We start from the raw sequence: 15,933 nt of genomic DNA, 5'->3' as shown, positions 1-15,933 counted from the left end.
CATTTGAAAGTATTGTAACTTTATTAAAAGTAAAAGAATTAGCACAGATAATGTTTTGCCTTACTATTTATATTAAATATATATATATATATATATATATATATATATATATATATATATATATATATATGTTTTGGGACATTACTTTTTTTTGCAGGAGTCGCGCACACACCGCGTCCAACATGCGTATTACATTACGCCACCGACTGTCTCGTAGCGTTATTCGTTCATGTCGCGTATGCGCCGCAAGTCGTGTACCAGTCGCATAGCATTTGCTTAGGAAAATTCATACCCTACGCGGATCCTACACAACAATCCTAAAATGGCGGCTGAGTTCCGCACAGTGATCGAGAAAGGTGCGCTTAGGGTGCGCGACTACCCCAAAACAATTTTTTTAATATAAAATATACAATTATAAAAACATATATATATTTTTTTATTTAAAAAAATATTTTTATAAATATGTGTAAAGTAATTTAAAAAATAAGATATCTAAAAATGAATAGATAAAAAAATTTAGTAAAAGAATATGTAAAAAAATATATCAATAAATACATTTAAAAATGATCATTGAAAAAACCTTTGAAATTCACTGAAAAAACCATAGGTTTGAAGCTTGTTATAGTTAGGAATTATCATTTAAAAAACCTTTGAAATTCACTGAAAAAACCATAGGTTTCAGACATGTCATAGTTAGGGATTCGCATTTAAAAAACCTTAGAAATTCACAGAAAAAAACATAGGTTTTACTGGTGTTATAGTTAGCTGGACATTTCACTCGTACAAAACCATTGAAATTTCTCCGTTATAGTTATTTGTACTAACTATAACTCGCGTGCCTGCAATCCACTGCTGATGATGTCACATATTACATCATTCATGACATGGTCAGTGACATCACTGATGACTTCTCAAATGACATCAGTGATGACATCACTGATGGCATCATCCACGTGACAATGAGATACACCTCATCATACACTAGTATAAGCTTTCATCACTCACTATAAAATATAAACTAGCATTTTTGATACCATTAACACACCAACACAAGTTTCTAAAAACCCACTCACTGATTTGTACATCTACACACACACATATAAAACACTTACCTATACATTCACTCATACATGCTGACAAAGATCAATAGAACAATATTAAATATACTTATACACCTATATCAACATTACACAGCAGCACATATCCTACTCAGTTATGCAGTCATCCTACTCACTTATGCAAACAATTGATCATACATACATTTAATCAGCTACACACTTATACAAACATAACTTTATGCATTGCTATAGAAAGTAACTCATACTTAGTGAGCAACAAAATCACTTTTATAAGTTTACAGTTTTTCATACAGTTATTCAGACAACCACTGATTCTTATATATACTTATTTATATACACCAACTGTCACATACAGTGCCTTTTATATTTCAACATTGTTGGACGTGTATCATTGAGAAATATATTTACTCTCAAGGATGAGTGGGAGCTCGCACAGCGTAAATGTTCCAAATGGTAGCAAGGTGAAAGTTTGTTGTGTGCAACTGGAGTTGACACCGTCTGGCCAAGCGGTGTAAGGAGTCAGCAATAGAATTCAGGGGTCCCCCTACTGGGAGGGGGGAACACTCTATTGCACAACACAAGGACCGTAGTCTTATTCCATAAACAGATTAGTCAATGGTCTGTAAATATGTATTTTCAAAAGTCTTTATTCTCTTGATGTGAATATTATCTTGTGTTCATATTCATTTTTTGATTTCAAAATTAACTAGTGTTATGGCACACTAGGTACATCCACATTAGTAATCCTCAATACAGATCCCGATGCATTTCGGGCCAGAGCCCTTTCTCAAGGGAATACTCTACAATAAAAAACATAGAATGGAACCAGAATCAGTATATGGGCATAAAAATAACCCTGGGACATCAGACTGGTGCATGCAAAAAATGGTGAGAAGATGGTGCAAAAAATCGAAGCCAAGTCACAGAAAAACGTGTAAGAATAGTGCAGGAAAGGAGGCTCAAACACTCGAGAAATTAAAAAGGTGAATCAGGTGAAAAACGGAAATCGGACTTGGTGAGGTAGATTTCTAAGTAGTACACGAGACCGTGTTCAGAGTGACATGCAGGATTTCTAAGTATGCTCAAACCCAAGAGTGAATACAACGTTAGAGCGCGCGTGTCCAAAGTCTAATGATCAAATTCAAACGCGGGTGAAAACCTTGTGCTTTAAGTTCAATAGCGGGACAAGAACTAACCGTTTGTTACTTACTTCGAGAATGAGTAAGAAGTGCCTCGCGATGTGCCGGCGAGACGGAGGTGTAGCCATCCGATGTGCAGAAGTGTGGATAAATGTCGGAAATGGTAAACATGGAAGAGGGGTGTAGAAAACGCGAGTAGTGAGAAAAAACTATAGAAATGAATGACGGACCATGCAGGGCAAGTGATAGACAAAACATATATCGGCCTCCATGATGGAATGGTCAAAATAAAGCATGAAAGTAATATAAACAAAGGATCTTGGAGTGTCATTATAAAGAAACTATTATAAATAACATAAAAATTCAATGCGATCATTCAACCCGTTGGGCGCCATCGTGGCAAGAAATCGGATCCAGTAGTTTTCTCGCTTTAGTAGATTGTTCTTGTTATTCTGGGTGATTTCAACTTGTTCCAAAACCTGGAATTTTAGTTGAGCCACAGTGTGTCGGTATTCGGTGAAGTGAGAAGCCACACTTGATTTGATGTTGTGGGTGCGGATGTTACTTTTGTGTTCTAAAATCCTGGTGCGGATTTTTCTCTCCGTGTGACCTACATAGCATTTGCCACATGGACATTTGAGAAGGTAAATGACATTTTTTGAATTGCAGGTGGCATTAACTTTGAGTCTGATGGAGTGTCCTTTCATGGGGTGACATGTACTGTTGCCCGTGATGCAGTTGTGGCAATTCGAACAGTTATGACAAGGTTTCAATCCCTTATATACCATGATTTTGTCTTCCTGGTCACGTTTGCACAAAAGGTCTTTCAGGTTTCTACCTCTTGTGTAGGCAAAGATGGGTGGTTGTTTGAAAAGACCCATGAAGTCTGGTTCTAGTGTCAAAATCGACCAATGTTTTCGAATGATGGCTTGAAATCGATTTGAAGTATTGGAGTACTTGGACACCACGACCATCCGGTCAGATTGGACTTTGGGTTTTTGTTGCAGCAAGGCAGACCTACTTTTTTTCTCACTTCTAGTCAAAGCCAGATCCAAGATAGGTGGAGGGTATCCTCTAGCTTTTAAACGTTCAAGTGTGTGCTTCATTTGTATTTTACATTCATCTTCCTTTGAAACTATGCGTTTGATGCGAAGTAGTTGTGCATAAGGGAGATTATTCTTCAAACCAGGACGGTGGAAACTCTTATAGTGGAGGGTAGAGTTTCTATCCGTGGATTTTCGGTATACTGTGGTGAACCATTCTCCTGCATTCCTGTGTATTTCTACATCAAGGTAATGGACTTGTCTTTCACTGTGTTCCCATGTGAACTGTATTCTGGGATTGAAATGATTCCACGTGTCTAGAAAAATGTTTAAAGACTCAATGGTGCCCTCCCATAGGAGGAAAATGTCATCAATAAAGCGCAAGAATAATCTGCCATGTTCAAGCCAACTCGTTTGGCTTAGAATGTAAGACTTCTCGAATTGCTGCATGTACAAATTGGCATAGCAAGGAGCTGCCGAATTTCCCATGGCGGTGCCGTTGAGTTGTAGAATCCACTTGTCTTTAACTGAGAAATAGCTGTGATAGAGTGTAAATATTGTAAGTTGCATTAGAAAAACTTTTAGATCAGCGTCTAGCTCTGAAGTAGATAAGGTGTTCTCAATGGATTCTATGCCTCCATCATGAGGGATGGAGGTGTAAAGTGAACAAACGTCCACCGTACACATTATGAGCTGAGTGTTTTTGAATTCATTCATGATGGGTTCAATTTTTAGGAGGAAATCTGTTGTGTCTTCCACATGTGATCTGGTGGCTTGAACAAAAGGTTGTAAATATCTGTCCAAGAATTTACCTATATTCTCATGTAGACTGCCTCTAGTCGATACTATAGGTCGAAATGGTGGATGCGTAGGATGCTTGTGCATTTTGGGAAGCATATATAGAGTAGGTGGTTTGGGATTGAATGGTGTCAAAAATCTCCGGGTTTTTTCGTTGATTGTTCCTTGATCAAAGGCATTCTTAATGATGAGTGTCAGATCCTGTGAATATTCTTTGGTGGGATCACCTGGTAAGAAATCATACGTAGCTCTATCGTTGATATGAAGATCAATTGCTTGGTCATAAAAAGTGGTGTCCATAGCAACCAGGGCACCACCTTTGTCCGCATTTTGGAATGTGATGGATTTGTCGTTGGCCAATTTTTGCAAGGTGTTTCTCTCCATACGGGATAGGTTTCCTCTTTTAGTAGTCGATTGGAACGGTAGTTTCAAGATATCTTGTTTGATAAGATTTTCAAAGGCATCTATGATTTTGTGGCTTTGAGGTGCCAGAAATGTACTGTGTGGTCTTAATCCTCTAAGCATGTCCTCTTCTTCACTGGGAGTGGAGACGATATTCGTGAAATAATGTCTTAAGCGGATGTTGCGAATGAGTTTGAATGCGCTAACCTCCAAGTCCAATGTGTTAATGGTGGTGGTGGGGACAAAGGATTGACCCTTTTGTAGAATGTTGATTTCTTCATTGGTTAAAATGGTTGAAGAGATGTTGATAACAAGATTGTCTTGGGTGTTCAGCGTCTGCCTTTGGGTTTCTTCTTTGTTTGAGGAGGTGTTTTTTCGATGTCCTCTGCGGGTTTTTCCCCCCCGGGATCTTTCTGTTGATCCAGACCTGATTCTAAAAAATGCACAGAGAGATCAGTGGAAGTGCTCGGAGTTTGTGAATCTGTATTCGGTGTCGGACGGGTTGTTCGAGATCTGGTATCATCTTCTGAAGATGATGTTTCCGTAGCTGATGCAGGATTGTAAGGTTTGTTAGAGCGTCGGCGGGCGTATACCTCTGCCCAGGTATACACCTCGCCGAGCTTATAGTCTATAGTATCCCTCTTAAATTTGCGTAGTTTTCTCTCCTGTGTTTCGCGAGTATGTTTATCCAGTTGGATGTTGATGTCCTCCAACATTTTTTTCAATTCCTCAGCGGACATGGTATCGGTCAGCTCTTTTTTGATGTTTGTTATCTCACGGGTTAGTTCCTCCAAGGATTTAGAAAGTTCCTCTACGATCAATAAAATAAGATCGAGGGAGCATTTATTCAATATCGAATACCAACGTTCTACAAATTGGATGTTGTTCTTGCAGAGAAGTGGTTTGAGTGGGACCCTCAGGCCACGAGGGATCCGTTGTACCCGATGGTACCGAATCAGGGTGCTCGCATGAAGTTTCTGGTTAGATTCTTTTTTTAGAAGGTAGAGTAGTTGTTTGAGGTTACTTTCCGCGCTGCGGGTGTTGCCAGGCGCGGTAACTTCTTCTTGAATTAAGTTGTAAATTTTATTGGCATCATCTATTGTGTATGCAAAAGTGGTCGCTTTTTGATTGGTCATCCCTGACACGGTATCAAAATTCATCCTGAAGCGCGTGCTGAGGTCCAAGGACAGATAATGTAGACATTCAAGGATGAGTGGGAGCTCGCACAGCGTAAATGTTCCAAATGGTAGCAAGGTGAAAGTTTGTTGTGTGCAACTGGAGTTGACACCGTCTGGCCAAGCGGTGTAAGGAGTCAGCAATAGAATTCAGGGGTCCCCCTACTGGGAGGGGGAACACTCTAGTGCACAACACAAGGACCGTAGTCTTATTCCATAAACAGATTAGTCAATGGTCTGTAAATATGTATTTTCAAAAGTCTTTATTCTCTTGATGTGAATATTATCTTGTGTTCATATTCATTTTTTGATTTCAAAATTAACTAGTGTTATGGCACACTAGGTACATCCACATTAGTAATCCTCAATACAGATCCCGATGCATTTCGGGCCAGAGCCCTTTCTCAAGGGAATACTCTACAATAAAAAACATAGAATGGAACCAGAATCAGTATATGGGCATAAAAATAACCCTGGGACATCAGACTGGTGCATGCAAAAAATGGTGAGAAGATGGTGCAAAAAATCGAAGCCAAGTCACAGAAAAACGTGTAAGAATAGTGCAGGAAAGGAGGCTCAAACACTCGAGAAATTAAAAAGGTGAATCAGGTGAAAAACGGAAATCGGACTTGGTGAGGTAGATTTCTAAGTAGTACACGAGACCGTGTTCAGAGTGACATGCAGGATTTCTAAGTATGCTCAAACCCAAGAGTGAATACAACGTTAGAGCGCGCGTGTCCAAAGTCTAATGATCAAATTCAAACGCGGGTGAAAACCTCGTGCTTTAAGTTCAATAGCGGGACAAGAACTAACCGTTTGTTACTTACTTCGAGAATGAGTAAGAAGTGCCTCGCGATGTGCCGGCGAGACGGAGGTGTAGCCATCCGATGTGCAGAAGTGTGGATAAATGTCGGAAATGGTAAACATGGAAGAGGGGTGTAGAAAACGCGAGTAGTGAGAAAAAACTATAGAAATGAATGACGGACCATGCAGGGCAAGTGATAGACAAAACATATATCGGCCTCCATGATGGAATGGTCAAAATAAAGCATGAAAGTAATATAAACAAAGGATCTTGGAGTGTCATTATAAAGAAACTATTATAAATAACATAAAAATTCAATGCGATCATTCAACCCGTTGGGCGCCATCGTGGCAAGAAATCGGATCCAGTAGTTTTCTCGCTTTAGTAGATTGTTCTTGTTATTCTGGGTGATTTCAACTTGTTCCAAAACCTGGAATTTTAGTTGAGCCACAGTGTGTCGGTATTCGGTGAAGTGAGAAGCCACACTTGATTTGATGTTGTGGGTGCGGATGTTACTTTTGTGTTCTAAAATCCTGGTGCGGATTTTTCTCTCCGTGTGACCTACATAGCATTTGCCACATGGACATTTGAGAAGGTAAATGACATTTTTTGAATTGCAGGTGGCATTAACTTTGAGTCTGATGGAGTGTCCTTTCATGGGGTGACATGTACTGTTGCCCGTGATGCAGTTGTGGCAATTCGAACAGTTATGACAAGGTTTCAATCCCTTATATACCATGATTTTGTCTTCCTGGTCACGTTTGCACAAAAGGTCTTTCAGGTTTCTACCTCTTGTGTAGGCAAAGATGGGTGGTTGTTTGAAAAGACCCATGAAGTCTGGTTCTAGTGTCAAAATCGACCAATGTTTTCGAATGATGGCTTGAAATCGATTTGAAGTATTGGAGTACTTGGACACCACGACCATCCGGTCAGATTGGACTTTGGGTTTTTGTTGCAGCAAGGCAGACCTACTTTTTTTCTCACTTCTAGTCAAAGCCAGATCCAAGATAGGTGGAGGGTATCCTCTAGCTTTTAAACGTTCAAGTGTGTGCTTCATTTGTATTTTACATTCATCTTCCTTTGAAACTATGCGTTTGATGCGAAGTAGTTGTGCATAAGGGAGATTATTCTTCAAACCAGGACGGTGGAAACTCTTATAGTGGAGGGTAGAGTTTCTATCCGTGGATTTTCGGTATACTGTGGTGAACCATTCTCCTGCATTCCTGTGTATTTCTACATCAAGGTAATGGACTTGTCTTTCACTGTGTTCCCATGTGAACTGTATTCTGGGATTGAAATGATTCCACGTGTCTAGAAAAATGTTTAAAGACTCAATGGTGCCCTCCCATAGGAGGAAAATGTCATCAATAAAGCGCAAGAATAATCTGCCATGTTCAAGCCAACTCGTTTGGCTTAGAATGTAAGACTCCTCGAATTGCTGCATGTACAAATTGGCATAGCAAGGAGCTGCCGAATTTCCCATGGCGGTGCCGTTGAGTTGTAGAATCCACTTGTCTTTAACTGAGAAATAGCTGTGATAGAGTGTAAATATTGTAAGTTGCATTAGAAAAACTTTTAGATCAGCGTCTAGCTCTGAAGTAGATAAGGTGTTCTCAATGGATTCTATGCCTCCATCATGAGGGATGGAGGTGTAAAGTGAACAAACGTCCACCGTACACATTATGAGCTGAGTGTTTTTGAATTCATTCATGATGGGTTCAATTTTTAGGAGGAAATCTGTTGTGTCTTCCACATGTGATCTGGTGGCTTGAACAAAAGGTTGTAAATATCTGTCCAAGAATTTACCTATATTCTCATGTAGACTGTCTCTAGTCGATACTATAGGTCGAAATGGTGGATGCGTAGGATGCTTGTGCATTTTGGGAAGCATATATAGAGTAGGTGGTTTGGGATTGAATGGTGTCAAAAATCTCCGGGTTTTTTCGTTGATTGTTCCTTGATCAAAGGCATTCTTAATGATGAGTGTCAGATCCTGTGAATATTCTTTGGTGGGATCACCTGGTAAGAAATCATACGTAGCTCTATCGTTGATATGAAGATCAATTGCTTGGTCATAAAAAGTGGTGTCCATAGCAACCAGGGCACCACCTTTGTCCGCATTTTGGAATGTGATGGATTTGTCGTTGGCCAATTTTTGCAAGGTGTTTCTCTCCATACGGGATAGGTTTCCTCTTTTAGTAGTCGATTGGAACGGTAGTTTCAAGATATCTTGTTTGATAAGATTTTCAAAGGCATCTATGATTTTGTGGCTTTGAGGTGCCAGAAATGTACTGTGTGGTCTTAATCCTCTAAGCATGTCCTCTTCTTCACTGGGAGTGGAGACGATATTCGTGAAATAATGTCTTAAGCGGATGTTGCGAAGTCTCCAACTCCAATCTCCACTCCCAGTGAAGAAGAGGACATGCTTAGAGGATTAAGACCACACAGTACATTTCTGGCACCTCAAAGCCACAAAATCATAGATGCCTTTGAAAATCTTATCAAACAAGATATCTTGAAACTACCGTTCCAATCGACTACTAAAAGAGGAAACCTATCCCGTATGGAGAGAAACACCTTGCAAAAATTGGCCAACGACAAATCCATCACATTCCAAAATGCGGACAAAGGTGGTGCCCTGGTTGCTATGGACACCACTTTTTATGACCAAGCAATTGATCTTCATATCAACGATAGAGCTACGTATGATTTCTTACCAGGTGATCCCACCAAAGAATATTCACAGGATCTGACACTCATCATTAAGAATGCCTTTGATCAAGGAACAATCAACGAAAAAACCCGGAGATTTTTGACACCATTCAATCCCAAACCACCTACTCTATATATGCTTCCCAAAATGCACAAGCATCCTACGCATCCACCATTTCGACCTATAGTATCGACTAGAGGCAGTCTACATGAGAATATAGGTAAATTCTTGGACAGATATTTACAACCTTTTGTTCAAGCCACCAGATCACATGTGGAAGACACAACAGATTTCCTCCTAAAAATTGAACCCATCATGAATGAATTCAAAAACACTCAGCTCATAATGTGTACGGTGGACGTTTGTTCACTTTACACCTCCATCCCTCATGATGGAGGCATAGAATCCATTGAGAACACCTTATCTACTTCAGAGCTAGACGCTGATCTAAAAGTTTTTCTAATGCAACTTACAATATTTACACTCTATCACAGCTATTTCTCAGTTAAAGACAAGTGGATTCTACAACTCAACGGCACCGCCATGGGAAATTCGGCAGCTCCTTGCTATGCCAATTTGTACATGCAGCAATTCGAGGAGTCTTACATTCTAAGCCAAACGAGTTGGCTTGAACATGGCAGATTATTCTTGCGCTTTATTGATGACATTTTCCTCCTATGGGAGGGCACCATTGAGTCTTTAAACATTTTTCTAGACACGTGGAATCATTTCAATCCCAGAATACAGTTCACATGGGAACACAGTGAAAGACAAGTCCATTACCTTGATGTAGAAATACACAGGAATGCAGGAGAATGGTTCACCACAGTATACCGAAAATCCACGGATAGAAACTCTACCCTCCACTATAAGAGTTTCCACCGTCCTGGTTTGAAGAATAATCTCCCTTATGCACAACTACTTCGCATCAAACGCATAGTTTCAAAGGAAGATGAATGTAAAATACAAATGAAGCACACACTTGAACGTTTAAAAGCTAGAGGATACCCTCCACCTATCTTGGATCTGGCTTTGACTAGAAGTGAGAAAAAAAGTAGGTCTGCCTTGCTGCAACAAAAACCCAAAGTCCAATCTGACCGGATGGTCGTGGTGTCCAAGTACTCCAATACTTCAAATCGATTTCAAGCCATCATTCGAAAACATTGGTCGATTTTGACACTAGAACCAGACTTCATGGGTCTTTTCAAACAACCACCCATCTTTGCCTACACAAGAGGTAGAAACCTGAAAGACCTTTTGTGCAAACGTGACCAGGAAGACAAAATCATGGTATATAAGGGATTGAAACCTTGTCATAACTGTTCGAATTGCCACAACTGCATCACGGGCAACAGTACATGTCACCCCATGAAAGGACACTCCATCAGACTCAAAGTTAATGCCACCTGCAATTCAAAAAATGTCATTTACCTTCTCAAATGTCCATGTGGCAAATGCTATGTAGGTCACACGGAGAGAAAAATCCGCACCAGGATTTTAGAACACAAAAGTAACATCCGCACCCACAACATCAAATCAAGTGTGGCTTCTCACTTCACCGAATACCGACACACTGTGGCTCAACTAAAATTCCAGGTTTTGGAACAAGTTGAAATCACCCAGAATAACAAGAACAATCTACTAAAGCGAGAAAACTACTGGATCCGATTTCTTGCCACGATGGCGCCCAACGGGTTGAATGATCGCATTGAATTTTTATGTTATTTATAATAGTTTCTTTATAATGACACTCCAAGATCCTTTGTTTATATTACTTTCATGCTTTATTTTGACCATTCCATCATGGAGGCCGATATATGTTTTGTCTATCACTTGCCCTGCATGGTCCGTCATTCATTTCTATAGTTTTTTCTCACTACTCGCGTTTTCTACACCCCTCTTCCATGTTTACCATTTCCGACATTTATCCACACTTCTGCACATCGGATGGCTACACCTCCGTCTCGCCGGCACATCGCGAGGCACTCCTTACTCATTCTCGAAGTAAGTAACAAACGGTTAGTTCTTGTCCCGCTATTGAACTTAAAGCACGAGGTTTTCACCCGCGTTTGAATTTGATCATTAGACTTTGGACACGCGCGCTCTAACGTTGTATTCACTCTTGGGTTTGAGCATACTTAGAAATCCTGCATGTCACTCTGAACACGGTCTCGTGTACTACTTAGAAATCTACCTCACCAAGTCCGATTTCCGTTTTTCACCTGATTCACCTTTTTAATTTCTCGAGTGTTTGAGCCTCCTTTCCTGCACTATTCTTACACGTTTTTCTGTGACTTGGCTTCGATTTTTTGCACCATCTTCTCACCATTTTTTGCATGCACCAGTCTGATGTCCCAGGGTTATTTTTATGCCCATATACTGATTCTGGTTCCATTCTATGTTTTTTATTGTAGAGTATTCCCTTGAGAAAGGGCTCTGGCCCGAAATGCATCGGGATCTGTATTGAGGATTACTAATGTGGATGTACCTAGTGTGCCATAACACTAGTTAATTTTGAAATCAAAAAATGAATATGAACACAAGATAATATTCACATCAAGAGAATAAAGACTTTTGAAAATACATATTTACAGACCATTGACTAATCTGTTTATGGAATAAGACTACGGTCCTTGTGTTGTGCACTAGAGTGTTCCCCCTCCCAGTAGGGGGACCCCTGAAATATATTTACTCATCAACACACCCATAAAGAGATTCACTCACCCAAACAATTGTTTCCACATGCAGTCTCAACATCATATACCTACTAAAACAACTATTTACACATCTTTGGACAGTCACACACCTGACGCCCAACCACACATACATTCACTCTCCCATACAAATACTCACTTAACTAATTAAAAACGAATATAGAGTTTCACATATGTAGTAACCAACTTATGCAGTAGTTCAAACAACAAGAGACTAAGTGATAGAGATAATCACACAGTTTAATCACTATCCCATATGTTTAGTGAGACACTTTAAATTAGGCACTTACACAGTCAATCACAGTGCTACTAAATTCTACATCTACACACTTATACATCCATCCAGCCTTCAATACAGAGTCCTATATATATATATATATATATATAATACTTATTTAAATATCAAACCAAATCACATTCACTGGATGATGTCAACAGTGATGTCATTTGAGATGTCATCAGTGATATCTTCAGTGATGTCACTGACCATGTCATGAATGATGTAATATGTGACATCATCAGCAGTGGTTTGCAGGCGCGCGAGTTATAGTTAGTACAACTAACTATAACGGAGGAATTTCAATGGTTTTGTACGAGTGAAATGTCCAGCTAACTATAACACCCCTAAAAGAAAACTATATTTTTTCAGTGGATATTTATATATAGATAGATAATTTAATTTGATTTATATATATTTTTACGAATTAAAAATAAATTACTTTTTTTAAACATTATTTCCTGTGGGGTGTTAGTTTAAGTCCCGGCCTCCATTATTTTCTGTGGGAGGTGTTGCAGTAGCAGGGGTGACCGTGTGTGGCTGCTGGACTTCTCTGGGTTTGAGCTAGAGTACATTATTTACTAGTTGTGGGTCCTTATTGGCTGTAGTACCTTTATTAGCACAGTTTGTAAATAGGAATTAGCTTACTCCTTTGAGGATGGGTGCATGTCCCAACCTAAACCCCGCCTTATTCCTTCATTAACCCCTCCTTTTTTCTTTCTACACCGCTCCCATTTAGTAGTGAATATTTCCCATTTTCCAGACACTATTTCCGTCCCTCCCACATTTACTATTAAAACTTAGCTGCACATGTAAGGAGATCTCCCCACATTAAAGATTGGAGAGGTGGAGGCGGAGGTTTCCTCTTGTAGGTTTGTGTATAGCATTTGTAGAACAGGAGTAGCATTATTTTAGAACCACTAAAAAAATACTACAAAATGCAGTTCGTGAAAAGAAACCTCAGTCTGTAGCCTATAAAGCATGTAAACCAATGAGCACGACTGGGAAACTTAGCCATTTAAAAAAGTGGACCTGGAAATTTGTTCGATTTTAGAATTTCCCTCTTTTATTTTGAGCTAAGAACAGTGCTTCTTGGAAGACAGACGACCAGCAGCGATCACAGGATAAGATGGTTCCCCACAGCAGCATCTTTGGTTGAATCGAAAGAAAAAGAGGCACCTGAACCTTGATACCAACACACATGGAACATTTAAAAGCTAGAGGAATCCTCCGAAAGCAGACTAGACATCTGTAGGCTGAAGAAGAAGCTTAGCTCTTTAGTTCTCTCTCTCCCTTTTCCAATTCTTGAAGAGTCTCTATCTTTTTGTACATTCTGATGTTCTTCTTGTCCCAGTCTTTCATTCTCTCTTTCTGTATGTCTATCTCTCTCTTACCCTGCTCCTCTTTCCTAGTCCTTCCTTTATGATCTAGACGAGCATCTAGCTCCATGCTGACCCTTTTAAACATCTCGGGCAGAATTTTCAGTCTTTATCGTACTTATAAAATATAATGCGGACTGCACCGGGTCTTTTAATTATTATAAGTGTCAATTATAAACATTTGAAGGCTAGACATGAAACATAAAATCATCATATGTCTTAGCATCCTCCTACGTGCCAGATTCAATCTCCCTTTCCTGGCCATTCTTACTGAGTCTTCATTTGCAACCTCTCGAACCCTTCCCTTCTCAGTGATTTTCACTCTGCTGATAAAGCTCTCCAATCAAAGATCTCATTCTATCCTACCTTTATCCCTTTCTAGTCTTCGGATCTATCCTCTGTCACACAATTCACCCATTTATGTTGCCTCTTACTACCTGTCTCTTTCACTGTGCCTTTAAACATTTCTCATCATGGAGAACTTTTGAGCTTTCTCCAAGCACCATAACTCTGAAAATAAGTCTACGCAACGCAAACACTAGCGTCTACCCACTTCATTATGGGAATTTTCTAAATTCAATTTTCCCATATGCCCTCATATTGTGTATGAATAAAGCTCATTTCTTAAAGATTTAATATTTGCATAAACAAAATCCCTTACTAGCTGGCCGAGTCATTGAGTTGGTACTCCGAGGCCCGGTCGAAGCAGGCCTGGATGCCTGAGTCTTTCCAAAGACGCGAGATGATGTCAGACATCTCCTTAGGCATCTGTCCCTCATCAATCGTATCAGCCAAGTGCATCAATTTCCGAGCATCATCCTGCAGAGAAAAAGTAAGGATAGGTTTGAAAATTTGAAAAGTAGAAAATTGCCTGAAGCGGCATTTACCAACAGGAATCAATTTAAGTTGAGGCAAGAGTGAGAACAAGAAAATCATCTAAAAAATACATTATTCGAATTAACTGTATTTCATCAAGGCACAATTTCCTCTGCAGATGCAGTGAATAAATGATCTTGTTTGAAAATCATATGCAGATGTCAATGCCCCAGAGCAAGTGTGTTGGGAGTCATGTGATTTAATAATTTCAATGGCAAGAAATTAAAGAAAGAAATTGCGGTAAAAAAATGGACGAACTTGAAATCATATCCTTATGAGAAGTCTTACAGATATTTTATTCTTTGTGTGATTAAGGATGGTAAAAAAGTTTTGGAAAAGTCTTTCAACTGATATAGTGGTAGCACTTTTGTCAAAAATGTAATGCTTAACATTCAGAAGCGGTTGGTTTGTTGGCAGAGAGGCAGAGCGGGGGGAGGGAGGGCGGTGGGGAACGAGGCATGGGGAGACAAAAAAAATAAAAAAAGACACTTACCTGCTCTCTGCATTGTGCCCCTTTCTTCTCCAGGTGCAGGCTCCCATAGTGCACTGTGGCTAATTCTAACACTGCTTTCATGCAGTTGAAAGCAGTGTCAGGATTGGCCTGAGCGCCAATGATTTCCGCTCCCACACAGACTGGGAGCCTGTGCCTGCTCTCTCCAACCCGGCAATGCATCTAGGGTTGGAGAGAACTTCAATGTGCATGACGGTTTGGCCGGCCAACGACGCCCGGGCAGACCGCCATGCGCACTGAACAGCAGTGCCCAACACTCCCCCTCCAGCCTGTCATCACCTGGCCGGCCCCAAAACCTCAGCTCGGAGAGAAAAATAAAACTATAATAAAGAAGGGTTTATCATTGTTTAATTTTTCATTTTTTCGGCTGCTTGCAAGTGGGGCAACGCTCCCATGCCATAGAGGAGGTGCCGCTGCTGTTAACATTATTTTCATTTTGCAGAAAAAAATACAAAGTGGGACATTTTTTCTTCAGAACAGTAAATCATAGTCCTGATGCTCAGCGAGTTTTCTCTGTGCACTTGTGGTGCTTAATAATTTTCCGTGCTGAGATCTGCCATGCCTTGTGCCTTCTGATGCAAAAATGCTGGCGGCCTGTTGGCGAAAGAGTAGCTGGCTATAGGCTTTTAAGTGGGGAGTTAGCTGAGGCTCTGCTGTCAGGAACCTAAAGATTGCCCCACCGTTAAATGAGGTGGTGGACTCATTGGTTTGGTGGGAAGGAGTTTCCCAAATTTACAGCATGATTCCTATTTCACCAAACCATGAGGCCCTCATTACAAGTGACCTGTTAAATTCTGATATGTTCGGTAACTCCTGCTACTGTTCTTATAGAAATTATGAGTTTTGTGGCTAACACGGCATCCCAACAATTTTCTGGATGTAAATATTGGCAGGCCAAGTCTGTAAAAATGTACTGCGAGAAAAATGCCCTGTCATTACAGGAAGATCATATTTTGGTGCCATAAACCCCAAAATATTAGTGTACACAAATATGAACATGTCTCCAGTGCCCGATGCTCCTT

The 15,933-nt window shown here is 40.1% G+C and overlaps 1 protein-coding gene across 2 annotated transcripts in view; it reads right to left on the bottom strand.

The window, feature by feature from the left end:
• The window catches only part of GNAT1 (G protein subunit alpha transducin 1), a 470,352-nt gene that overhangs the window by 24,816 nt on the left and 429,603 nt on the right, over positions 1–15,933 (bottom strand). For both annotated transcript variants that reach the window (XM_086938802.1, XM_086938803.1), the window contains one exon: positions 14,186–14,343. In XM_086938802.1, the coding sequence (XP_086794928.1) occupies positions 14,186–14,343 (158 nt within the window). The remainder of the gene's footprint in view (positions 1–14,185; positions 14,344–15,933) is intronic.

This window comes from Lissotriton vulgaris, chromosome 9 (assembly GCF_964263255.1).
Source record: "Lissotriton vulgaris chromosome 9, aLisVul1.2, whole genome shotgun sequence".
NCBI lineage: Eukaryota > Metazoa > Chordata > Amphibia > Caudata > Salamandridae > Lissotriton > Lissotriton vulgaris.
The sequence above is the reverse complement of the archived record's forward strand: the minus strand, read 5'-3'. Positions and strand labels throughout refer to the sequence as shown.